At 37.5% G+C, this 25,298-nt stretch overlaps 1 protein-coding gene across 2 annotated transcripts in view; it reads left to right on the forward strand.

Moving 5' to 3' along the window:
• SLC25A13 (solute carrier family 25 member 13) overlaps positions 1 to 25,298 on the forward strand; it is a 103,161-nt gene that overhangs the window by 49,878 nt on the left and 27,985 nt on the right. For both annotated transcript variants that reach the window (XM_066197123.1, XM_066197114.1), the window contains 9 exons: positions 4,058 to 4,197; positions 10,654 to 10,800; positions 12,382 to 12,520; positions 13,341 to 13,434; positions 13,596 to 13,680; positions 15,844 to 15,928; positions 16,385 to 16,543; positions 23,134 to 23,186; positions 24,165 to 24,245. In XM_066197123.1, the coding sequence (XP_066053220.1) occupies positions 4,058 to 4,197; positions 10,654 to 10,800; positions 12,382 to 12,520; positions 13,341 to 13,434; positions 13,596 to 13,680; positions 15,844 to 15,928; positions 16,385 to 16,543; positions 23,134 to 23,186; positions 24,165 to 24,245 (983 nt within the window). The remainder of the gene's footprint in view (positions 1 to 4,057; positions 4,198 to 10,653; positions 10,801 to 12,381; positions 12,521 to 13,340; positions 13,435 to 13,595; positions 13,681 to 15,843; positions 15,929 to 16,384; positions 16,544 to 23,133; positions 23,187 to 24,164; positions 24,246 to 25,298) is intronic.

The raw sequence follows: 25,298 nt of genomic DNA on the forward strand, positions 1-25,298 counted from the left end.
AATTGGATACCTTTTGGTGGTTAAATCACAAGCTAAAACACTTCAAATTTTTTGTGTAGTGTGAATGGTTTTTAGTGTCTTAATTGGGCAGTCTGCCTATAGATGAGACTTGAGTCAGTGATGTGGTAGATGAATGGATAATGAGAGCTAGTGAGGGGAGAGGAAGAAGACTGTTCACTGGGCTCATAGGAGTTTGTGCACCATAAATGGTTGCGAAAAGGAGGTGTGGGATATGTGTAAAAAGGCAGTGGCCTAGACAATACTATGTCTCATGCCATCAAAGAATCAGTAGAAGCACAATAGGCAATCTTCCAGTCAGCTGCCTGCACTGTATAATCCAACATGCATTCTGTCAGAAAAGCATCGGGTTGTAGCTGCCAAGTCATAGTGACATCAATATACAGTATGATTGTGAAAATATCAAGTTGTGTGTGTTCTTTGACGGTATCTGCACTAATACGGTAGTCTGTGTTTTCCAGGTCATAGGAAAAATTAAGTGCACATCTTTAACTTGGGCTGTTTAGAGTGATACTTGTACTTACATGAACTTCTGAGACATGCTTGTGGCCTTTAATCTCTAGAACAGACAAGGGAATGCAAATGGTCTGGATAGAGACCATATTATATTCCTAATTGGCTTGATGAGGTTTTCACTTTCATTGCTGTGCATTCCTTTGCCTTTTGTAATGCCAATAATTAAACATTGTATTTAGTCTGAAGTTACCATTCTTTTCACTTCTTTACTGTTTGGACATATGTTAGTAATGTGCTCTTGCAGACCAGAAAGCCAAACGTGTCCTGGGCTGCACCAAAAGCAGCATGGCCACCAGGGTGAGGGAGGGGATTCTGCCCCTCTACTGTGTTCTCCTGAGACCCCACCTGGAGTGCTGCATCCAGCTCTGGGGTCCCCAGCACAGGAAGGACATGGACCTGTCAGAGCAAGTCCAGAGGAGGAAACCCATGATTAAAGGGATGGAGCACCTCTCTTGTGATAAAAAGTGGAGGGAATTGCTATTGTTCAGCCTGAAGAAGAGAAGGCTTTGGGGTGACCTCATTGTAGCCTTTCAGTTCCTAAAGAGAGCATCCAAGACAGGACAAGGGGGAATGGTTTTAAGCAGAGAGAGAGTATGTTTAAGTTAGATACATGGAAGAAATTCTTTACTGTGACAGTGGTGAGACAGTACCATCCCACCAGAGATGTCTTGCCCAGAGAGGTTGTAGATGCCTCATCTCTGGATTTTTTCAGAGTTGAATGAGGCTTTGAGAAACATGATCTAGTGAAGGGTGTCCCTGCCCATGGCAGGGTGGTTGAATCTAGATGATCTTTAAGGTCTCTTTCAACCCAAACCATTCTATGATTGTATGTTTCATTTTCTTGAGATGGAATTTTAATTTTGGGCTCTAGTCGAGGAGGGTTTATAGAACACAGAGCTGAGGGAGCAGGATACATTGTTCCTTCAAGGTGGCTAATGTATGATAATAAATTAAAATAAAATTACAGGGACATAGTCAAATGACACTGCAGCTTTCGTATGTTAACAATTTGAAGTAAGAATTGTGTGGAGCCTTACCCCATCAAAACAAATTTCAGACTCATTTTATACTAGCTAGGTTTCTGCTATCTCCTACCTTGCATCAGGTAAGAATGCACCTTTTGTCTCTGACAAAGGCAAGTCTGGAGTCCAGCCAAACATAGCTTTTGGTAAATGATGATTTTTTTTTCCTAATCTCATCCACACAGTATCAGTGGCTTGCTCTGGGGAAATTATGGATGTGGGATAAGAGGGAAAGAGGAAGCAGATGAACATCTGATTTCTCTGTGAATGTCTTTATTTCTCTGGAAAAGCAGTGGTCACTGCCAGAAAGAGACAACCTTTATTTTGTCTTGTATGCAGGCAAGACAAGGCTGTCTTTTTCATGCCAGTTGCCTTCTTTGAAGGAAGTCTGGCAGAAAGCAGGAACTTTATAAATGTGATCTCCAGTGACATGTGGCAAGGTGCCTTGAGCTGTGTCAGTAGGAAGCACTCTAAATGAAAGACTGCAAGTAGAAGGATAGGACCTCACCCTGAACCAATAGACTTTCTCTCCCACTGCCTTGAGAGCAGAATTTTGCCCCTGGAGAATGCTGGCAGACAAGATCCAAGCTGGCTGTGATGGAGCTTAAGACATGAATGAACAATGGGGCTGGCCTGGGGGCTTTGACTTTGCTTGGAGAAAATTCTCAAAGGACATTAGGACTTGGAGTTATGAATTTTATGAATTTGAGGTTAACTGGGGTTAGTCTTTCTGTTTGTAAGTTAAATCCAACTTGCTCTTTCACCAGGGATATCCTGGGATCAGTGGGTGCTCTGTTTTTAAAGCTGAAACTACAGACTGGGTTGTGAGGTGGGAAGAGGTCTGCAGTTTCATTTCTGCTGTCTCTGTGAAGCCTTCTTGCTTTAGAACAAGGTATTCTTGTGGGTAATACCATCTTGCAGGGCTTTTGGGTCAGTGCAGCAGGACACCTGCCCCTTTCATCTCTTTGTGACTGTTTTTTTCTTTGTCTTTATTCTTCATTTACTTGGGCTCTTCCTGACATCTTCCTGGCTCTCGGCTGTGCCACTTCACTCTCACTTTTCTCCTGCTTCCTTGCCTAAAAGAGGGGATTCCACTCTGGTTGGATTTCCCCAAGTCAGCAGTGCTGCTGTGCCTGCCTGACATGGACTGAACCAGAAGCAAGAGCTCAACATGCACAGGAGGCACAACCACGTCGCCCAAGGAGTCAGCTCCCACCTTTGCTTGTGGCACTGGAATGAGCTGGAAGGTGGCTCCCAGTCCTGCCTGGCAGGCAGAGGCTGGCTCCAGTGGGGTGACTCCCAGCTTGTTCTGAACATAGGCAAGCACTAAGCTGTGCTGATTTCCTCAACCCCAGGCACCAACCATGCTTGGGAACTAACTTACAGCTCTGCTGCTCGCAGAGACAGACAGGAGCTCGTGGTTTGGACTCCTAGTCTTTCTTCCACAAAGCGTGAAGGGATCAGACCAGCTCCTGGCCCAGCCTGTGGGTAGGGAGTGACTCCTGGGAACCATCTCTCCATGCTCACAGGAACTCGCAGGAGACAAGACCTGGCTCTTGGCTGGAGTTGCTGGAAGAGTCATACAGCAATTAGGAAGGCATATAGCAGCTGGGAACTTCTGGCCTTGAGCTTGTCTTCAGAAGATGTCTTTGCCCTATTTTTTTGGCTGAGAAAAAACTCTCACATTGAAGTGGGCTCTGTCCTTTGAGACATGTACTTGCTCAGATCTCATTGGTGTTTTCATTACTTGTAATACATTGCTATCTAGTTGCAGAAACGTATGGTCCTTACTACGGATTGTGTATTAAATAGTTGCTTCTTCACAGAAACTGCTGTGTATTACCAAGTGTGTAGTAAACTGTTGCCCAGTTGTGACTACTAAATATGAAGCTTTTATTTAAGTGTGATCATACTTGTCACACTTCCCCCCTCCTTGTAGAAGAGATTTAGGTTTGAAATCTGCATAGTGCTGGTGATAGGTTTTTATTCCTGCCTGCCATGTCCCCCCCATCCCCTGTCCTGCTTGTCAGTGCTCCATAAGTAACTCCAGAAAAGTGGATCTTGGAATAATGGTATTTTTGTGGTTGATTTGTTTGAATGTGGAGAACTCTGGGAAAAATTCAAAAGCGTGAATTATAGTGGCACAGAACTTTCATTGTTAGCAACTTGAAAAGATTATGCTGAAAATAAGTTAGCTTTAGTCATCTTTTTATAAATTGTCTTTTAATCTTCCCTTGTTTGATTTTGAAACTTGAAATATCTGAGTTTCTTTTAATTAAATGCTGTGCATATAAAACTTCACAAATAAAAATATTTTTCAGGAACTATTTGTGAGGGTGATGATTTGGGTAAACAAAAACCATTAGGTTTGCTTTACAATATGTTACTCATTTATATGAACAGTATTACTTTCCTGTTATATAATATCATATTTGTTTATATGTTTGTCTCTATTGTTATTTTATTTTATTACTAAATGAACATTTTTCTTTTCTTCCCAGAGGATGCTAAACAAGTTTTTGGTCAGACTACGATTCATCAGCACATTCCTTTTAACTGGAATTCAGAGTTCGTACAGCTGCATTTTGGAAAGGATAGAAAAAGACACCTAACATATCCGGAGTTCACTCAGTTTCTACTGGTGGGTCTAATACAGTATGGTTTGTCAAGTGCAATAAGAAGGATGCAAGAGTCAAAGTATTTGCAAACTTGGCAAATACCATGCTGGTACCAAAGTTGAAATACATACCAAGTGTAGGCTTTTAAACTCAGTGCTGGACTTGTATAGTATGTTGATAAATAGAATATGCTATTGGAAAAACTGCTAATTCAGGCTAGCTGGGTTTTTTTTTTTTCCTTTTCCTTTGCTTTTGCACTTGTATGCAGAAGGTGGTTTTTTTTCTGTACTGTTGAGTAGACAAAGATATGAAATTAAAAACCTAGACTTCAATGTCTGGAAATCTCCTGTATTTTTAAATCTACAAGTCAAAGAATGTTAACAATATTGAACATTTTGGACTTGTATTAAGAAGTACTTCTGTCTGTAAACAGCATGTTTACCAAACATATTTAATTCAGGCCTGATATCCAGTAATATTTGTTACAAGCCATTTCCACACACTTTACTTTTGATCTTTTTTCAGTTAAGCTTATCTTAGAGAGAGAAAATTTGCTTGTAGCATATGAAGAATAAAATACTACTTTTTGCAAGGAGTTCTTGGCTATTCATACTTTTGGATACTTTGTTACAGGAAGTAAAATATGCTAATAAAAAAATAAACCGATTATCTGTATTTCATCAGTACTGTTAAAAATAGTCTTCAGTAGGAAAAGAGGTGAAACACGTGCATTTCTTATTTGTATTCCTCCTGAATACCTAATGCCTATATTAGTATCTACACTGGAGAGTTTTAAAATGAGAACCTGCTTCAAGACTGCAAGGTTTCTTTTTTTCTTGTTTACACAAGTATGTTAGTTCACAGTAGGAGGTGGTATCATTTTGATGAGGAATAATTAAGATAATGCTATTGAGACAAATGTTTCAAATTGACTTTGTAGAACAGAGCCTAATTAACTTTGTATGAAGAGGACGTCAGGTATCACATGATTAAATCATATTCCCTTGGGCTTTGTATTGACTATTGTAACTCCTAAGTAGCTAAGACATAAACCAGTTTTGTGACAGAAATAGGAATCAGAACCTCTTTTGAATGAAAAAGCAAATGTGCTACTTGATTAGGAAAAAATGCCGCTGGCAATATTTTCTGGTATCTCCTTCCAACTACAGAATAAGCCTTGGAAATGTATCCTGATTTTAGTGGTTTAAAGTCACAGTTTTAACAAAGTACCAGTCCTGTTTTCCTTATCTACCTATTTGCTTAGAGATCTGAGGAAAACCTGTAGAAAAACTCAGAATAAAAATACGACACTTTTTCACCATTAAAGAAAAAAAAAAGTGTGTGTGTAAGGGTTGTTGAGAGAAGTTAAGAGAGGTTAGTCACAGACCTGAAAGAGCTTGTAATGTTAAGACTGTGTATTTGGAATATTTGAGTATTTTTTTGGGTTCTTTTGTGGTTTTAACTTGAATTAGGGAAAGCAAGCACTGAGGCAGGAGTTTTCCAACTTTGGAGATTAGTCCTAGCTATTAAGACTCATCTTGGGAGAGATGTTCCTCTTACCTGAAAGGACTTTTCTTGGATGGGATGATACTGTGGGGATAATTGGTTGTGTTGGAAGATGGATATCTAATGGACCAGCCAGCCCTTTTGGTCCTGATCCATATAGGTCAGAAACATGGGAGGAAGAGCATAAACCAGAAGAATAAGGATGACAATTCTGGGTGTCTCTGGAGAGGTGAGATGCACTCAGGAAAAGTTCTAATGCTGCTAATGAAGATGCTGTCAGCATTGGTGCAGGCAGCAAGGATTTTCAAATAAATTAATTGTCCTAAGACTGCTGAAGCTGCCTGTTATCAGTACAATCTATCAGGATGCCCAGTCAGTCACAGTAATTGGGTTCATCTGTTTACCCACTTTCTAGAACTGTAAATCCTTGATTCACATAAGTTTCCCTGCTGATTCTTGCCTTGCAGCATTGTATTACAGATGCTGAAGTTTGGGCACAGAAATGGCTCTCGGCACAAAGTGGAGAGTTACTGTTCACAGGCACAGAAATCTTCCTTTAAGCTCTGTAACCTTTAGTACTCAGCCTTTCCTTCTGACATTCTGCCTGTGCATGAGTCAGTCTTTTTGGTCTGATGTCTAGACCTTGGACCTTAGACAGCAGGAGACCACAGTGGATACCAAATTACCTTTCTGCATTCCTGATGTGTGAATGCACTTTACATTGCACTTAACGTGGACCAGATGGTTCTGTAAGGCGCTTCAGGTACTCTTTTGTAAGTACAATGCAATTTGCAACTTTTAATGGAATAATCTAGCTAGATTCAAATTCCTTTACATTGAGTCCTAATATGTCACATAAACTTGTTCCATGATCATTATCTGTTGCAGCATTTTGACTAATCATCACTTCTGACAAAGCTCAAGGTAGTTGGAAAATAACATTATTATATTTTATCCACAAGGTGGATCTCTTCTGGCTTTAAATATTGTTTATATAAAATTCTGAATATTTATATCCTGCCAGCACTTTTTATGTCTGCAGTAACAGAGATGCCTGAAAGTATAGCCTCCAGACTCCTTGGCTCTAATACAATTAACAGTCTATTTACATCAACCTAGAGCACAAGATGTGTTGTTTTACCCTGCTGCTTTGCTAGCTTAAAATTAGCTCATCTATCTATGCGGTATAGCCATCATATTCATCTGTTTGGATATGATCATGTTACATCATCACTTAAGTGGCAAGTCTGCCATATGAAGAGCAACATCAGTCCCTTTCTCAGCATGTAAAATCTATTCCACACAATGAATTTTAACATATGCTTATATGTGGGCCTGGTAAAACCATTTCTGCATTGTCTGGGAATTTATGTATGCCCTGAATATTAGTTGATGAAGTAGTACTCTCCATAATTGAACCTTGGGATCTACTCCAGTGGCAAAGATTGTGTTGTATCTGATAACTTGTAGATCCATTGGGATGGAATGCAAACATAAATTTTTATCTAAGTGGAAGGTAAAGAAGCTTTTAATGAGCTGTAAGTGAAAGCTGGGGTAAAATCTCTAGATAGGAAATAATTTCATTAGAATTCTGGTGCCAGCATGCCTGCCGTGATGTACAAATTAATTTTTCACAAAGTCTTATGCTACCTGGGGGAATTCTGGACTTAAACATCAAGGAAGATGCTTGTTTTCTATGTGTATCTAAGTTTACAGAAAGTCTAGTTGGAGAAGGTTCTTTAGGATGTGTAATTTGTATTGCAAAGTAATCAGTATTGTATTTCTTTAAACCTTAGTCTGTCTAGGTAAAAAAAAAATGGGGCTGAAATAAAATTTATAAATATAAATAAAGTAATAAAATTATTGCAAGTCAGATACCATCTCTGAAGAATACAGCTTTGCCTTATTGGTTTTTAGTTTATTTTTAAGGTGATTTTTTAATGTTAGCTGCATATACACAACATATGTTACAAACTCTCATAAAGAATTTCCTGATAAATTGCCAGTAGCTACTGAACTCGTTTTGAAACGTAGTTATGCTGTGAGTTGTCTCAGCTTTTAGGCATGGAGGCTTAGGGAAAGCATAGCCTTTCTTTTGAGGTAAACACTTTAAGGAGTTTATTGCATTGATATGCACTGTGCAGCGATTAAAAAAAATGACATATGTCTGGTTTGTTTGTGATAGACTTTATAGGTCTGTCTGGAATTTAGTTCTGAGATTGTGTGTTACCATGTGATTGTCTGCATGTTCTTGTGTGCCATACTGCTGCCATCCATGGTCGTGGTTTGGGAATGTCATGTGGCTGAAGATCCTTGTGCTTCTTTCTTCTTGGTGTAACTTGAAAATATGTAGCACTGTTTAAAATAATCATAGCCTAAAAAGTCTCTGCCTTTCTAAGGTCAGTCTTCTTTATCTATGTGCAGTATGCATAAACCATTTGGAACTGGAAGTTAGTTTCTGAACTAAGAAGGAAGTGTGAATAGGGAGTTTCAGATGACTGGCGTCATCCCATTCACAGTTTTGTCGTACTGTCTGTCTACAGCTGTCTGTCTTCTTTTCTGGCTGGCAAGAAGATGGGTAAATGGCAGCACCAAGACCTCGACAGTGTGTTTAGCAAGTGGGATAATTCTCTCCAGTGGGTTCCAGTTTACCAAGAAAATTGGAAAGAATCGTGTTAGCAAGGAGAGGATGGGATGTTTTGGCTTGCTCTCAACTCTAGTACTAGCAGCTTTTTTGCTGTTAGCTGGGTGATGACAAGAAATATGCACTTGATGCACCTCTTTGGAGCGCAAGCCTTGCTTTGTTCTGTGGCTAAGACATCACTGTCAGCCAAGGTCACACCAATGGCATAATACCTCCAGACTCACTGATGGGCGTGCACAGAACAGATTGGACTTCTGCAAGTGGTGTCCAGGTTGTTTTACTGCATTTTAGTGCTGGATTTTGCCAATGAAACGCTGCCAGCAGTTTCAGTAGTTAAAATATATTGAATGGGGGAAGGAGAAGAAAGCAACATTCACTGTTTCCCATGTAGTCCTTCTGCTAAATACAATTTATGTTTTCTTTGGTGGTGCTTCCATTTAATGACAAACAATTTTGTTCATTTGTTCATGTGTTTCTGCCTGCTAGGTGATGAGTATTTAGAATACAAGCTTTTTTATACTTAACTCCTCTGCAGAGCTCTCTGCCTCCCAAGTAGTTGCCCGCCTCAGGCTGACGAAGTCTTTTTGTGTTTTTGTGCTCATCTCACCATAAACCTTCCAAAATTGCTTCCTTCTAAATTTCTGTTGAAATTATAGTCTCAATTGGAGTGCAGTATGAACTTGCATGGCTGCATCCAGCCAGAGTGAGTATTTTTGCTGAATTGTAACACTTCAACATAGGGGTCTGTAATGTAAAGAAACTGTGGCTGAACTGAAATTGTACCACTTCAAATTATAACCCCCACAAGCGTTTCCCATCAAAAGAAGAAATACCAGATTAATCTGTCTTTCCCCCGCACTCCTTTCCTCCCTCTGCCTAATATATTAGGAGGTTTTCGTCGTACAGGGTACAGTGCTGTAATTAGAAATCAGGACAGGAATTGGCAAAGTCAGAAGGCTGAAATAAAAAGACAAGCATGGTTTGAGTGGCAGCGTGAACTGAGTGAATAGAAGGAGGGAGGGATGGCATCTGCGGGCCTCTGGCAGGTCTGATCCTACTCCATCTGAATTTGCTTTTCACCCTTCGCTCTTGAATGCTGCAGTGAGACAAATATCAATTTACAGGAGATCATATTTACTGTGAATACTTCATGATGGTGATTCTTGACTATCTCGAGTCTTGGATTAGTATGTATTTTAAGGCACATGTTTGCAAATAAAATGGAAATAGTTGGATAATGTCATGGTCCACTGCAAGGCTTGCTTAGTATTGCTGACATAGTTTTGCTCTGATTCCATTTTCTTAATAACTGACTATGAATATGTATTCAGAGTAAGCACTGTTTTTCCAGTGAAGAAGTTTTTGTAATCCTTGAAACTTAAACAGAATACATGGCAATGATTTGTGTTCCTCCATTCAGCTAGAAAATACAGCTTGGGAAGTCTTAACTACATGACCAAAGGAATTTCTTTTTTTAAAAAGCCTGTAGAACTGAACAAAAACTCATTCGTCAAGTTTCTATGTGTGCAGGAGTGTTCCTTTTAAATGACAAAAAAAAGAAAGTAGTCTAACAGTAATTTAAGAAGAAAGGGTGAAGGTCACAGTAGGAAAAGACACAACTTTGAGAGATTATATACCTTTTTACACCTCTTTTCTCTCAGTAGTTCATTTGAATCACAAAATGAGATTATCAGGTGGCTGTATCAGACAATGTTTGTGCCTGTTACTACTACTGAAATACTGAGGACTGATCCTTATTCAGTCATGATACAAGGAGTTCTAAATTAAACTGCTGGTGTCTTTTGTAGACAAACAACTTTATGTTTTAAATGAGGATGCTCTTTGAGGGATTCCTTTCCAGATTAGTAGGTGTTTACGTGGAAATCTCTGATGATTTCACTGTCCTCATTCAGGGAGTAGTGAGTGCTTTTACAAGAAGTATTTTGACCTGCTGTGACACATGCAATAAACTGGATAATGCACATCATGGAAAACTCCAATGTTCATGAGTGGGATATTACTTGCACTGGTGTGTTGGTGTGTGTTCTCCATTTCTCAGTTAAATTAATTGCATGACATAATGCCCAGACAGCAAAGAAATCATGATGTTGTCTTCTCCTAGGTGCTGAGGTCAGTGATAGAGACCATAGGAAAGGCTGAATAGAAAAGGCTGAAATTTACATTAAATATGCATACAATAGTCAGTTAAAATTAGATTACATGTTTTGTTAGGTGTGAGAGTCTTGTAGGATTGCATTACTTATATTAAATGTAACTGTACAGGTGATTATTTTGAACCTAACTGATTTTTCTCCACTTATGTTTTCAGGAGATACAATTAGAACATGCAAAACAAGCCTTTGTGCAGAGAGACAATGCTCAGTCTGGAAGAGTCACAGCTATGGACTTCAGGGACATTATGGTCACTATCCGGCCACACATGCTGACACCATTTGTAGAAGAATGTCTAGTAGCTGTGAGTAGTTCTGGTATCCCAGCTGGCAGACCTGGGATACAGATGTGGGATTCCTTTTCTTGTGTACCTTGACCACTACATGATGTGTTATCCAGCTTGAGGATGTGTGTTTTGAAGTCTAGTGGTTATTATCTACACATATGAAAATTAACCCTGATTGCTGAATAAATAGCCTCAATGTTCTTGGTTTCCAGAGACAAAAGACAGAGAATGTAGATGGACCTTAGTAATGGCCTACAAATGTAGAGCTTGCCTTTTTCCAGCCATTCCATCATAGTAGACTGTGTCAAATACTTTTCAATGCCATTACATCCCACTTAGGACATCATCCTCAAAGAACTTGCTTTGTAATGTAAATTCTAAGCTCCTCAGTGTGATTTCCAAGTACGTAGGACAGAATATGAACTGGAACATCAACCAAGGACATTCACTTTATTCTTGACTGATAGTTGTTACACTTGACTGTATATTTTTTCTCAGTTTGGAGTGCATAAACTGAATTAAATACTTCAATTCTGCAATTTCACTGAAGAAACAAAAGAGGTACATTTGGTTTTGACCACAGTTAATAATTTTGGGAACTTCCAGCAGCACGTTTCAAGTGACCCAAAGTTTGGCCATATTCAGATTTGAAGATCTGCTTAAAGGTCTGTTCTGCTTTAACTTACAAGGGAGAGTTTCAGAGGGATGTGTTAAGTGATGAGGAGTGCTAATTCTGACCAGAATATTAGAAGATGTGTGCAGCAAAAAGCATAGCCAGAAGATTTAGGGGCTTACAGTGAGATCTGGTACTTTCTTCCATGGTTCACTCACAGTTTTGTTACCAGCCTTCCTGCGTCATAGGCTCTTTCGTAAAACATCAGATATGATTTTTGATTATCCCTCAAGGTCAGTTATATTTTGGCAAGCTTATACATATTATTTTCAGAAATTTGCTTGATCATTGATCTTATAATTTAAATAGTGAATTGATCCAATAATTTTTCTGTGTGCAGACCCAACACCACTTTGAAACAAAGGTTTACGCTCAGTTCTCATTTGAAAATGAGTAACTCTTCGAACCTTATTGTTCCCATTATGTTTGACTGCCTGATATAAGCCTGAGAGCTTACTGCTGGTTTTCCATGACTTGAAATGCCTATGAATTTAAAGGTTTCAGTTGACCTTTTTTCAGAATATGTTTTGGTTTTGTTGAAATTTTCTATATAGTAATACGCTTTACATGTAGAAGTAGATTTCCTCATTACTAGAAATAAGCCAACTTATGAAACATTTCCAACTGAAGCAGTACTGAAACTTGAACTTTGTAAATTACTACTGGTTATGTTGTTATAATCCTGCATATGTATTTGTTTAGTTTTGTAGGGTGGGGAGAGTTTTATATTCTGGTCATGATTAGTTTCAGTAACATAAGAATCCTTCATAGTTTAAAGTTCTTTATTTTGCAGGTTTTTTAAAAAAGCAAGCCTGTGCTGCTGTCACTCTTTTAAAAGAACATTGTTTGAAAACTTTTATTTCAAGGATTTTTTAGTCTTGTAACAATCTCCTTTGTCTTTTCTTCTTTTACTGTCTCTTCTGTAGGCTGCTGGAGGTACCACTTCCCATCAGGTCAGCTTTTCCTATTTTAATGGATTTAATTCTCTCCTTAACAACATGGAGCTCATTAGAAAGATCTACAGTACTCTGGCTGGAAATAGAAAAGATGTGGAAGTCACTAAGGGTTGGTAGAAATATTTGCAGTCTGGAAGTTTCCTTGGGTATTTGAATGGAGGGAAAGACCTCATCTGTATGCTTTTAAATCAGCTGGGGGGGAGAGTCTGCCTTGTTACCATTCCTGGGTTTGCCACTCATTGTACAGTCCTGTTGGAGTCCACCCTCCAGCTTTTTCATTTTGTTTCAATCAGAAAAAGGTCCTAGTAAACTAGTGGCGGGGGCAGGGTGAGGAAAGTATGTAAAGATATTTAAAAGTTAAAAAACTTCCTAGGACTCTTGCCAAATTGGCAGCCTATTAAAGTGACCTTCAAGGGTAGTTGAAGAATTCCATAAACTTGTATTGGCGGCACAGAAAGCTGATCTACAAGCTTGGAACAAGATGTTATCTGCTGTATCTAACCACTTTTATAGTGAATTCCCTGTGCAACACCAGAGTTTCATTAATGTGGCCTCCTGGGACTATGCATGAAAAGTTCCACATCTCTTGACTCCTGTTTTGGGGGTTTTTCTTTGTTTGCTTTTTATTTTATATTTTTCCCTCTGACCTGCAGCTGATTGATACCGTATGTCAAATATCCTAAATCCTGCTGGTACCACTAAGCTTTAAGACCAGAGAGTTGTACTTACTTGCATGAAGGACAGACTGTTTAAAGCTCACATTTATGTACTGACAGGACCACTTCTGTGTTGGGTAACTTACTCCCCTTTCACCTTCCCCAGCCAGCAACTTCTACTTTATACTAAAATATAGTGCAACTTTGGGGTGCTCTGGATTATTTCTTCTGGTTTTATTTCATTTAATTTTCTGTATTTTTATTCTGTTGCAGAGGAGTTTGTTCTGGCAGCCCAGAAATTTGGTCAGGTTACACCCATGGAAGTTGACATCTTGTTTCAGTTAGCAGATCTTTATGAGCCACGGGGGTAAGTAGAGAATTATCTATCCTCCTCTCTTTTCTCTTCTTTACTTCATGAAAGGAGTGTGAGGTGGTACTGGGGAACGGGAGAGTGGCCACATGCAGCTAACTTTTAGTGATCTGAAAACCAACCTCTAAGCAAACACTAATGTGAATTAATTTCCTCAGGCGCATGACATTAGCTGATATTGAAAGAATCGCTCCTCTGGAGGAAGGGACGTTGCCCTACAACCTGGCTGAGGCTCAGAGGCAGGTAAGAACAGAAGCCAGCACAATGCTATTACTTGTTTCCAGTGTCAGGTAAATAAACAGCAAACCTTTTCCTGTTGTTGTCATTCAGGTTGCTTTTCTCTTGTATTCTGAAGTGACTGTGAGGAGTAACATCTTGTTAGAATTTATTTATTTAACCTGTGTCATGTTCTCTCCATCTCTTCTTTGTGCCCCTTCCTCTTGGGCTCCATTTTGACAGGCCAGTGTAATTTACTTTGGAAAGATAAAATGTAAAGGAGTGTAATCCAGCCATTCAGTAACTATTAGATGCATTCCTAATTAAGGTGTTTATGTTTTGTGATTCTGTTGCTCTGTGTTCTTTTTAATGAGGAAAAGAGACTTCCTACTTCAAATATGGATGGTAAAATTCAGCATATAGCCTGTGAAATGGCAGCCCTTGTTCTGAACACATGCCTGTTTCTGGCTTCACAGTGTTCTCTGCTTTGCTTTATGCTCTGCTGAATATCAAAATAGGAGAGCTTATGTATAGACTAACATCACAGTTTCAGAAAAAATATTTATATTCTTTGCATGTCCAAAACCTAAAGGATATTTACTTTCAATGGTATAACCACAAATGGACTTTTTTTTTTGATTTTGAGACAAAAGGAAATAGGAGTGTTCTTTACATGTCAAACCTGTTGATCTTTTAGTTTTCATATTATCATATTTTGTATTTTCATTGACACAAGTTTCTATCCAGATAGATTTAAAACTAACCCTTCTGTTTGTCTCTATTTTAAGGCGGTCTTAACTTTGTGTCTTGTGAGACTAAGGGTGTTTTGTTGGTTTTCTTTTTTCCTGCTCTGGGTCTGTGCGGAGACGCCAGTTTGACCACAATGAGCTGATCCAGGCTACATTTTTAGGACTACCAGGCCATAAGCCAGGCCTCTGTGTGTGTGTGTGTACACATGCATCTCTTTAGCTTCTCTTTTTTCTTCTCCTGCCTCCCCTACATGTGAACAACCCCACCACCACTCCAAGACTGTATCTGGGGTGGTGGTTTTCTGTTTGTTTGAGCAGTGACTAAATGATGATGATACTGGGATGAATTCAAATGAGCTGGCTCCCGAAAGCTCACCATCTATTCCTAGAAGACTCCTAAAGAAGTTAAAAGCGTTTGCACTGGGCTGAATAGCCAAGTTATAATAGGTGGCAGTAAAACGTAGACAAAAATGTGTGGTGAAAGTTAGCAGCTTCTTCACTTTTTGCTTTGGGGCCACTGTCTATGCTACCATGATTTACATGGTTCTAAGAGGCGACGGCATATGAACCTACTTAACTCTTACTGTTTCTTCTGTGTATGCATCCTACCTTTCCATTTTTTTCCACCTGATTCCTATTTAATGTCAGCTGCTTGGTGTTGAGACTGAAAAGATTTTCAGCTACATTGATATCTTCAATTTATTTCTGGTCAACTCCACCTGTATTGGCATCAACTAAAACGTCAACACACGAAAAAGTATCCACATTTTTATTTTGTTGCTTTTCTTGTGATATCCTAAAAATATCATTCTGCAAAAAGTGCTAGTCAGTGTGAAAGACTTAATGCCCCTGCAGAACTGTTGTTTTCTTTATTATTTTCTTTCATTAGATAGTAATTTTAAATCTGGAACACTGCTGAAATTTATTTTTCATTGTGTTGAATCTAGCACCCATAGACTGTCAGCAAAATGAAATTGTGGGTGTGCTTTATGGCACCTTATTTTCCTTTAGCTAATCTGTGTGAATGTTTGCATACTTGTTTTGGTAGCCTGGGAAGTAATAGGTGTACCTGGTTTTGGCAAGAGTAGAAAGAAATTCCAAGCTGGAATTGCTTTTAGCTGTAGAAAATTAATGCCTTAAGAGACAATATGTAAGCCCGCAATTAGGCCACATTTAGACTATTGATTTTAGAGTTGTATAATTTTGTTGTAGTATCAGTCTGTTTTCTTTGCTGCTCAATCTGAAGAGGCTGCCTTATATGACACTTAGAAATCAGTGGAAAAGAAGTAATAATTGAGAACAAAATCTCTAGTGTATTGTAGAATTTTTTCCAGGTGTCCATATATTTATATCTGTCTGATCATGAAATCTTCTCTTGGGAAATGTAATGGTTTGATTATTTTTCTTGTCTTTCCTTTTGTTTTAAATCCTGCCTTGACAGAAAGCTTCAGGAGATATGTCTCGACCTGTTCTCATCCAGATTGCAGAATCAGCGTACAGGTTTGCCCTTGGTTCAGTTGCTGGAGGTTAGTCATGGCTGAGCAAAAGAATATTCATCTTCACTGTTTGGGGTTTTCTTCTTTACTTTTGCCCTCCTTCTCCTTCTGCCTCTTATTTAAGTGTGGAAGGCTTCTCAGACTTTCCCTTGGAGCTGTGTCTAAGGGATGGGATGACTGTAAAGATGGAAGGGGAAAGGATCATCTGGTCTACAAGACTTTGGGAATTTATGAGCTGTTCGAGTGTCCAGGTGGTGTTGCTATCTGATTTGTCCCCCAAAAAATGTCAGGAAAAGGAAAATAATGAGATAGGACTGGAAAGTGTGTTTGGTTAAAACCGTGGGAGATAGTTTAATGTATCCAGAATATATCATGAAGAAAAAAGATATAAGTAGTATGTTAGATGTAAATGTGAAAGATGATAGTTGCAGTCAAACACTGCAAATGCAAAATCATGTTTTCTTATATCTTGAATTTTATTTGCAGCTGTTGGAGCCACTGCAGTCTATCCAATTGATTTAGTGAAAACTCGCATGCAAAACCAGCGTTCTACAGGCTCTTTTGTGGGAGAACTTATGTATAAAAACAGCTTTGATTGCTTCAAGAAAGTGCTACGTTATGAAGGTTTCTTTGGGCTTTATCGAGGTAAGTTTAAAATGTGTTGTATACTAATGATAAGATAGTGTTATGAGTTTTGTGTGACTGGTTTTTAAGTCTTTTTAGTTCAGACTTCAGTTTTGCTTCTCTGTGTTACAGGAGAAGGATTTGTGGACTTCTTGATAATTAAAACTTCACTGTAATGAGAACATTTCTGTAGGACGTCTCTGTCCTTTCCCTCCTCACCTGCCGTAGGGGAACATTAGCAATTTCCTACAGTAAAAATGTATTGTTAGTAAAGTTTTCATTTCCTTAGCAGCACTTAGTGCCAAGAGTGTTTTGTCCTGTTTGGTACGAAGTTAGATCATCTGTGGGTTTTTGTTCTTTGGAGAACTTTTTGTTGTGTTTCTTGTGAGGGAGAAATGTCTCTGTAAACCAGTTGCATTTGCTTCAGTAATCATTGGAAATAGTCATCTGTATCAAGTTTTATGTATACCTTTTCTTAGATTGTCACTGGGGAGTCAGCCAGAGTGATTCACTGAGTTGCAGCCCGCTTAGCTTTATATATGTAACCGATACACCCAAATTATGAAGTTACCCATTCCAAACTGCCTTTGTAGTCAATAGAAAAAGCTCCAAAATCTATTGACCCTGTTCAGGATGTAAATCATCCTCACTTTGGATACCTTGGATAAGTGCCTGAAGTTAAATGGTGGCTTTTTTTTTTTGTTCTATCCTTGTCCCAGTTGTGGCATCAATGTTGTCAGTTCCATTAACTCAGGAATCATAAAGAATTGGGAACCTCGTATGAGATTCCAGTTCTTCTCTGTCACTGAATTAAAGTAAATAATATTTCTGGTGTCACGATTATTGAGATCTTTTATCCCCTTCTGACATATTCATAGGGGAGAATTTGAAACTTGCATTACCGACTTCATTTTTAGCCAGCTTGCTTAGAAACTTCTTTTCACTTGTAAAAAAAAGAAAATTGTAATGAAAAAATTAATAGTTAAAAGCAGTTGAGTAAGGAATGAAGAACAGAGGATTTTGGAAAAACATTGTTATGAACTGGCAAAGTTATGTGCACCTTAAAAAAAAGTAACAGTTCATCAAGCAATGTGGGAAACGACATTAAAACTGGGTGGTGTGATAGATGTGCACACTGTAACACGTGACCCGAGTTACTGGGGGTTGGCTAAGTAGCTCCTCTGCAAAATACAGACTCTTAATTATTTCAGCACAAGTGGAGATGGGAAGGCTCTCTTATTACTGACTGAGTTTGAGGCCATTTTTGGAGTAGACATAATAATTTAATAAAGAGTACTGACATGGTTTCTATTTTGTAAGGATTTATAGCAATCAAAATCTTTCAAAATTCCCACTTATTACCTAAAGAACCAAATGTATTGCTTGCAAATTTTGTCTGCTTCTTCCAGCATCCTGAAAGAATAAATATGCAGAATTCTACTATTGCCTTCTTTTGTCTTATTGAAATTCTGAAGGACAGTGATTTTTTTCACCTGGGAAAAAAATACATAAAAACTCAGAAATGTCATAAATGCATGTTCTTAACTCAGTTTGCTTATCCTGAATTTGGAATGATTTTTTTTCATTGCCAGGTTTAGGGAACCTTAGGAAACTCCATCAGTATAGCTTATCCTTCCACTCCCAATTGTCTTCACTACTCTTCAGTTTTCCAAGGAACACTGAGTAGTGAAATCTCAGACAATTTGGTGGAGCTGAACTTCTAAGACCAGGCCAATAATCTAATTTCTGGATTATATAGTAGAATGCCATCATTTTAGAGGCAAATTGAGACCTGCGCTTCTACAAATTCTCTCCTTAAGGGGCACCCTGACTTATCTCTTTTTAAAGAGGCAAATAGAGAAAACTGCTTAAAAATCTGGAGCTCCCTCTGTGCAGTTCTGTGAATTCAGACTGTTGCTTACTTTCTAAGGAGATGTTGAGGAAAGTTAAGAAGCTGAGTGCAGAAGGAAGTTTCTGGTTAAGCTTGAGAGGACAAGAAGATTTGAAAGGAGCATTTTATGGATTAGTGCAATTACCCAATGTAATGCAGTAAACATTTATCAAGAGTCATCTTATTCTAGTCTTGAATCCTACACTAGGTAGGACACACTATAGAGCATGTTACTTTTTGCTACTCATTGGTCACTGCAATTCTTTCTTCAACTGATTTGTTCAGGGTTAAGTCAATGTGGGTGGTTTTGTCCCCACGGAAGGAGGCAGTAATCATTGGCAGACCACTCCTTAGCTGAATAGATGCAAATGCTTTTCAAAAATTGTACTAGAAACATTTAGAGCAGTGGTCTCTTTGTCATGATGCAATTCAAGAAAGCAACCAGAAATTATAAGCCCTACTCTGAACTCAGCCATTTCAGATGATATTTTTAAAAAAAGGCTCATATTTCCATCCAGCAAAGTGAACTGATTTTTCTTTTTTGTATCCCTGTTTTTTTCAAAACTTGGAAACCATGTTTTAAACGACCATCTCAGATAAGGATAAATTACACCATCTTGTGGATATATAGAGAGCACTAAATTTGGTTTGATGTCAGTTTGGTTCTAAGTATAATCAGTGTTTTCACTGAGAAGACACTTGGATTAAAAATAAAAACAAAAACCAAAACCAAACAAACATGATATAAACCTCTGTAGAGTGTTTATAATATGCATTATATGAATGCTGTGCTGTTAGCATTTTTTAGAAGACTATATATCTGAGATAAATTTTTCATCTCTCTCTCAGCATGGCTGAAAAGAATGCTCACCTTATATACCTGTAATTTACTGTTCTGTCTATGTTTATATCTGAAATGCATATTGAGAAACTCACAGGTATTTTTATACATGCAAATTTAAGAAAATTTTGAAAGCTGTGATTTGTCAAGGTCTCTTCCAACTGATGAGGTCTCCTACTTGTCATAATAGAATTTTAATCAGAAGTCCACCTGATGAGTCACAGAATGCTTCACAGACTTAAACAGTGCATCCAGTAGAGATTATTTCACCCATACTTGTTAGGAGTTTCATGGGAAATTTAAATACCAGAGATAAAATGTAGTTTAGGAAAATGTTTGGTAACCATGCTGTTAATGCCACTTGCCTAGAGGACGGAAAAGATGGGGAATGCTGTTGAAGACACCATCATCTGTGATCATTAACTTTTCAGGAGCTTGTTTGTTAGTTTTATTTCTGTTGATGGTTCTTCTAGCCCTGCAGTGATTCCAAATGCCATCTAATTTAGATTTTAATGATTTGTTCGTCATCCAACTTCATTATTACTGATGGACTCCCATGCTAATGATGCAAAAAGACCGTGGCAGAAGCTTTCCTTCCAAATTATGCAATGGAATACCATTTATATAGACTGGAACTACAAGCCAACTTATACCCCAAGCTCTGTCAAAGCACAAAATTTTCAGGAAATACCCCATTTCCAGTCTGAGGGAGCTATATTTGAATGGCAACTGGTGATTAATTGTCTAATTTATTGTGTGAATCCTGTAATGGAAAAATGTGGCAGTATTCCATTACTGCCTTCCTATGAGATGCCCTAATAGTTTCAAGTATTTTATCTAGACCTAGCAACAAAACCTTCAGTCACTGTTTTTTCCTAATATGAAGGGAAAAATCACTGTTATACTGAAGCTGAAGCTTCCCTGTTAGACATCTGAAAAAATACTTTGGCCAAGTAAGATTTTCGTTTCTCAGTGCCATCAGTACAGCTGGGCGGGATGAGCTGTTGTGTGTGTATTCACAATGTATTTAGACTGCTTTCAGAAAATAACTTGTAGGGTGTTGCAAACTGAATGCAACTTTTGGTGCTCTGTCTTGCACACACCTTCTCCTTCCCTGAGAGTCCCACTATGACAGTGTGTCAAATACGAAGTGGTACATTGTAATTGCTGCCAAAAAGCCTTGCCTATAAAAAAGGCATTGAATAATGTGTTTACTATGTACTATACTATCAGGCTGCCTATGTGCAAGATACTATGCTCTGGTGTTATAAAAGGCATGCATTTTTAAGGCACTGTCAGACCTTTCTAAGCCTGTTCTCCATCTGCGTATATGTCGTATTGCTCATCTGCTAATGCATAGTAACACTGAGAAATTCCCACTGTGTCAAGATAACCCCAATAACAACTTGACATTTTCATATGGGGCCTTTGATGTACTTTCTTTCAAAACTTAGCATCTTTATCATGTTTAGAAATTTTTCAACAGTGTTTCAGGGCTTTCATCAAAACAATAAAGAGAATGAAATTTAATTTTGATGGTCATAGCATATAGAATGCACAGGTACCACTTAGAGATAGGTATGAGATCAAATGAAAGGTCCCTCTTGCTGTCTTGCAGTAGATACATACCGTGTTACCGGTAGTGAAACCTACAAAGTAATTTTATACTATAAAATCATGTGTGAAGTAGAGACAGGAAAAAAGAAATATATTCTAGGTTTTAGTTGTTCACTTGGGTTTTTCTGGGGTCGGTGGTTTTTTTTAATTCTACCTATTCTATTTAATCTTTCTCTTCTCTACCTTGAAGTTTCATGGAAAGCTTTGAGTCACAACGGTCCCATTTAGATTTGAGTACAAAAGGAATGAACCAGATGAAAAAAAAAAAAACTTGTGCCAAGATAAACCTCTTTTTCTTATGACTTTACAAGTGTTTTTACAAATGCAAAATTTTGGGAGCTGAAAAATGGTTAAAAGGCCATCTTCAGATCAGTTCAGTGAAAATGGATTTGATTTGTCCTGATAATGTTGTTTCTAAGATTGGAGGTTTATGCCAATCGTCAACTGGACTACTTTTATAATCTTCATATCTTGATATTTTAGAATGTCTTTTTCTGTGATTTATTTGATAAAAAATGACTTGAAAGTCATGGTGTATATATAGCTTGGATGTAATAATATATGTGTATGTGATTTTAAATTTAATGACCTTTGTGTTTAGAATTATATCTGCTATATCAGGCCTGCTTAGTTTTACTGGATTTGGCTTAAGTAGTGTGTGCTTTTAAAGTATATGGAACTTTTTTTTAATATCTGAAGAGAAAAAGTCATTTGCCACAATGTTTATATCAAGCCACACATGTCCTATAGCAACTTGTAAATATTATAGCAATTACAAAGATAATTTTGTAATGAAAAAGAATCCTGTTCATTTTATATTATTGTGTTTCCCTCACAGTGCTGCAGATAATGTAATATTTAATTACATAATTCTGAACAGCTTAATGGTTTTTCATTGAGGTCTGGTTTCAAGGCACTGGTACAAGTAAAACTTTTTAAGAAACTCAGATTCTGAAATTTAACTTACTCTTTGAACCTCTTCTGGTTTTGAGCAACTGTATATGAATTAAGTGCTACTGTATTTTTTTATTTGAATATTCAGTCATATGATCATAATGCAGCATAGTTATCTTGGGTAAATGTTACATGTAGATGTACATCAACTGTATAAAGACATCAGTATATAAATATGGTTGGGTCTCCTGCTACCACAAACCAAATGGTGCTTTTCTTCAATGTCAATTCCTTATTAAGAGCATCAGTAGGAACCAGTAAAGCTGATGGATGGTAGCAGGATCGAAGAATATACTAAACCAGAGCACGTCCTTTTTTTTTTTTTTCTGTGTTATTCTGACATTTAGGTCTTTAAGAAAATGCTTTTCAGCAGGTTAACTTTCAGAGGTGGAAACTTAATTGTTTGGGGTTTTTTTCAACAAAATAAAACCATGGAGAAGTGAGGATGTCAGGCTTTGTAGAAAGTACCCAAATGTGCTGCCTGAACTGCTAAAACAAAGGACTCTGAACCAGGAGCTCTAGCTGGGGTGATTTTCTCACATTTTTGAATGGTGTCTTAATTTCATTATGCTGATGCATGCTTGCAACACCATTCTAGCTTCAGGCTTTGTTGGTAATCTTTGCCTATTTTTAGGCTGTGTCATTCAAATGTTTACAAAATATCGACCATTCACTGCAAACAAGTGAAGCTGAGAGTCAGAAATTCACACTTCCAGTTCTGTAGCACATCCCTTCTAACAAAATAGAATGGAAAATTCCATACCTGGGTAGAAAGAAATGTAACTTCCTTTGTTTTAGGAACTGATGATTTATCTGGGCAAAGAGCTTAAGAAAGCAGTCATACATGTTTGAATGTTTTGCATTATTTTTTTCCCTATCCCCTTCAGTCCTGCCATCTAATGCCACTGTTTTTGCTAGAAAAAGGTACTGAGGTTTTGACTTCTGGAGTGGATGGATGGTGTATCTCACAAAAATTAATTAGTCTTGATTTTTGTGTGAAGATGGAAAAATAAAAGTCAATTTAGGACAATACTGAAACATATTTAGCAAATCTGTATTAGTGTTTAAACATAAAATGAGCTAGTATGAATTAAAAAGAAAAAGAAACAATTATGTATAGACACTTGAAGTGGTAGCACAAAGTTTGTTCTCAAAATTGAATGTTTAAGTACTCTCATTATATATAATAACGTTAGATTGCTGTAAAAATCGTCTGTTTCTAGGTGCCGGTCTCTACATACTTTTGTTGATTTGTTTATTTAATACCAAGTTATTCAATACCTTGAATTCTCTATTTCCATGTTACAGGTCTGTTACCACAGCTATTAGGAGTAGCACCAGAGAAGGCCATAAAACTTACTGTAAGTTTGTAAATGGATTTTTTTTCACATTTCTCCACATTGTAAAATGCATCAAATTACAATTAGCAACTGTTAATATCTGACTTGTACACAGTACAAGTGGCATACAAGTCTCATCCAGAGAGATGTATGTTTTAGGAATCATACTAAAATGTACATGTACATTTTAAGAATCTTACTGAAAACTTATTTTTGGACTAACTCCAAAATATAACAAGCTCATTCAACTTGTTCAGTTCATCTGCTTATTTGTAAGTAGCATAGGCCTTTGGTTTCACCTCTTAGCAAATCAGAATAGTTACTTATTGAAGGACTTTTGTTTTTGTATCTTCACATGGTTCCTGTATGTATGATTCTAGTGCAACAGGAGATGGATAATATGAGCATGTAATGAATTGTTGGTACGAAAGGAACTTGCTTGCATGATGTTTTTTTCTTAATGTTTTACTTTTGTAATTTTGTTATTTCTTGAGTGTTTGTAAGGCACTTAAGAATTTCTTATTATAATCCAATCATAATGTATTGTTTATTCACTGATAAGGTAGTATTCAACAAAGCTGGTAGTATGCATGAGAAAAAATGAAAGGCACAGAATGCTACTACTTGAATTGCCATTGTGTTAAAGCTTAGTATTGAACATTCTGATATTAACTTGACATTTTATTTAAATTTTTTTAATATAGTGAGCACTTCTAAAATATTAATGTGTTTTATAATTTTCTGAATTTTAAAATTACCTTATTAGTGATGATTTATTTTTTGAGTAAGAAGTATTCAAATTATGCTGCAAATTCTTGTTAGAAGGAACATAGCTTTAGAGTATTTAATATAAATTCTAAGACTTTGATTTCTTTGATATCTTGTAGTTTGATAGCTTAGTGGATGTATTTGCATTTTCATTTGCACAGAATTTGCAGCTGATGAGTGTTTTCTCTGACCTTTTAATTTATCAGCTTTCATAAATGTTTGTCTTTCAAGGTTAATGATTTTGTGAGAGATAAGTTTAGGACTAAAGATGGATCTGTCCCACTGGCTGCAGAAATTCTTGCCGGTGGCTGTGTAAGTATCTTTAATTTCCTTCATACGACATTCACAAAAGTGCAGTTTGTGAGATTAATTGTGTGGACTAAGGCTTCTGTTTAACCACAGATCCTGTTCAAGAGCAGACTCTCCTTGAGCATCTCAGTTCTTTCCTAGATAGGCCAGCCATTCTTGATGAAAGGGTAAATGTTTCTGTGCATCGTGCCTTTTAACTGCGCTCTGTAATTCTCACAGTTTAGTTTGTTTCCTTAATAAGGAATGTGTCTTTATTCATGTTGGCTGTAGCTTATGGCCTAAAGAGGATTCATGCTAACCTTTCCAGAAGTTAATAATTAGTTACTACTTTATGGCACCCACTCTACCACGTCACTGCTTTCCTGATGTGTTATTGCACCCACTAATTTTCACTTTTTGCAGTGATACTGGCTTTTTGAAATGGCAAAGACTGCTCATGCTTCTTTGAGTTCGCGGCAGACGTAGGCTGTGTAATGTTAACTCAGTGCATAATGCATTCCTGAATGTAGGCTGTATTTAAAACCCACTAAGATTTTAAGAGTGTTTTCCTTGCACAAAGTAGTATCTTAATGAACAACTGGCATATTACTGGGTAAATGATAATACTTCACTACTTGGTTTAGTTCTGTCTGTTCATATCACAGCTTACTGTATCTAGTGTATTGATTTGTTCAAGCAAATGTAAATACTTTAGGTAAAAAGAATAGTTGTTCAAAGACCAGTGCATTTTACAGATAAAGAGCCCTGTTTATTTAAAACAGCTTTGATCACCGGGGCAGAGCAATGTTGGTGTATTTTTAATCTGTCTTTGTTTCTGTTGTCATAAGACAGATGAGGTCACATTTTTAAGCAGCTTCTACCTGCGTTGATAAAACTACAGCTACATTAAAAAAAATTGCTTGTGTCTTAACCTCAGTAGGTGCAGAGATTTGTGCTGTATGTGCTTGCAGAAAGTGAACAAAAATTATCGGCCTCAGGGTGCAGTGGCTCGGTTGCATTGCAGGCTGAGAAGCTCTGGCTTTCTGTAATTCTCAGGAGATGGGGCAGGATTTGGCT

This window comes from Chamaea fasciata, unplaced genomic scaffold (genome assembly GCF_029207755.1).
Source record: "Chamaea fasciata isolate MVZ Bird 193981 ecotype frontalis unplaced genomic scaffold, bChaFas1.0.hap1 SCAF_1, whole genome shotgun sequence".
In the NCBI taxonomy this organism is placed as follows: domain Eukaryota; kingdom Metazoa; phylum Chordata; class Aves; order Passeriformes; family Sylviidae; genus Chamaea; species Chamaea fasciata.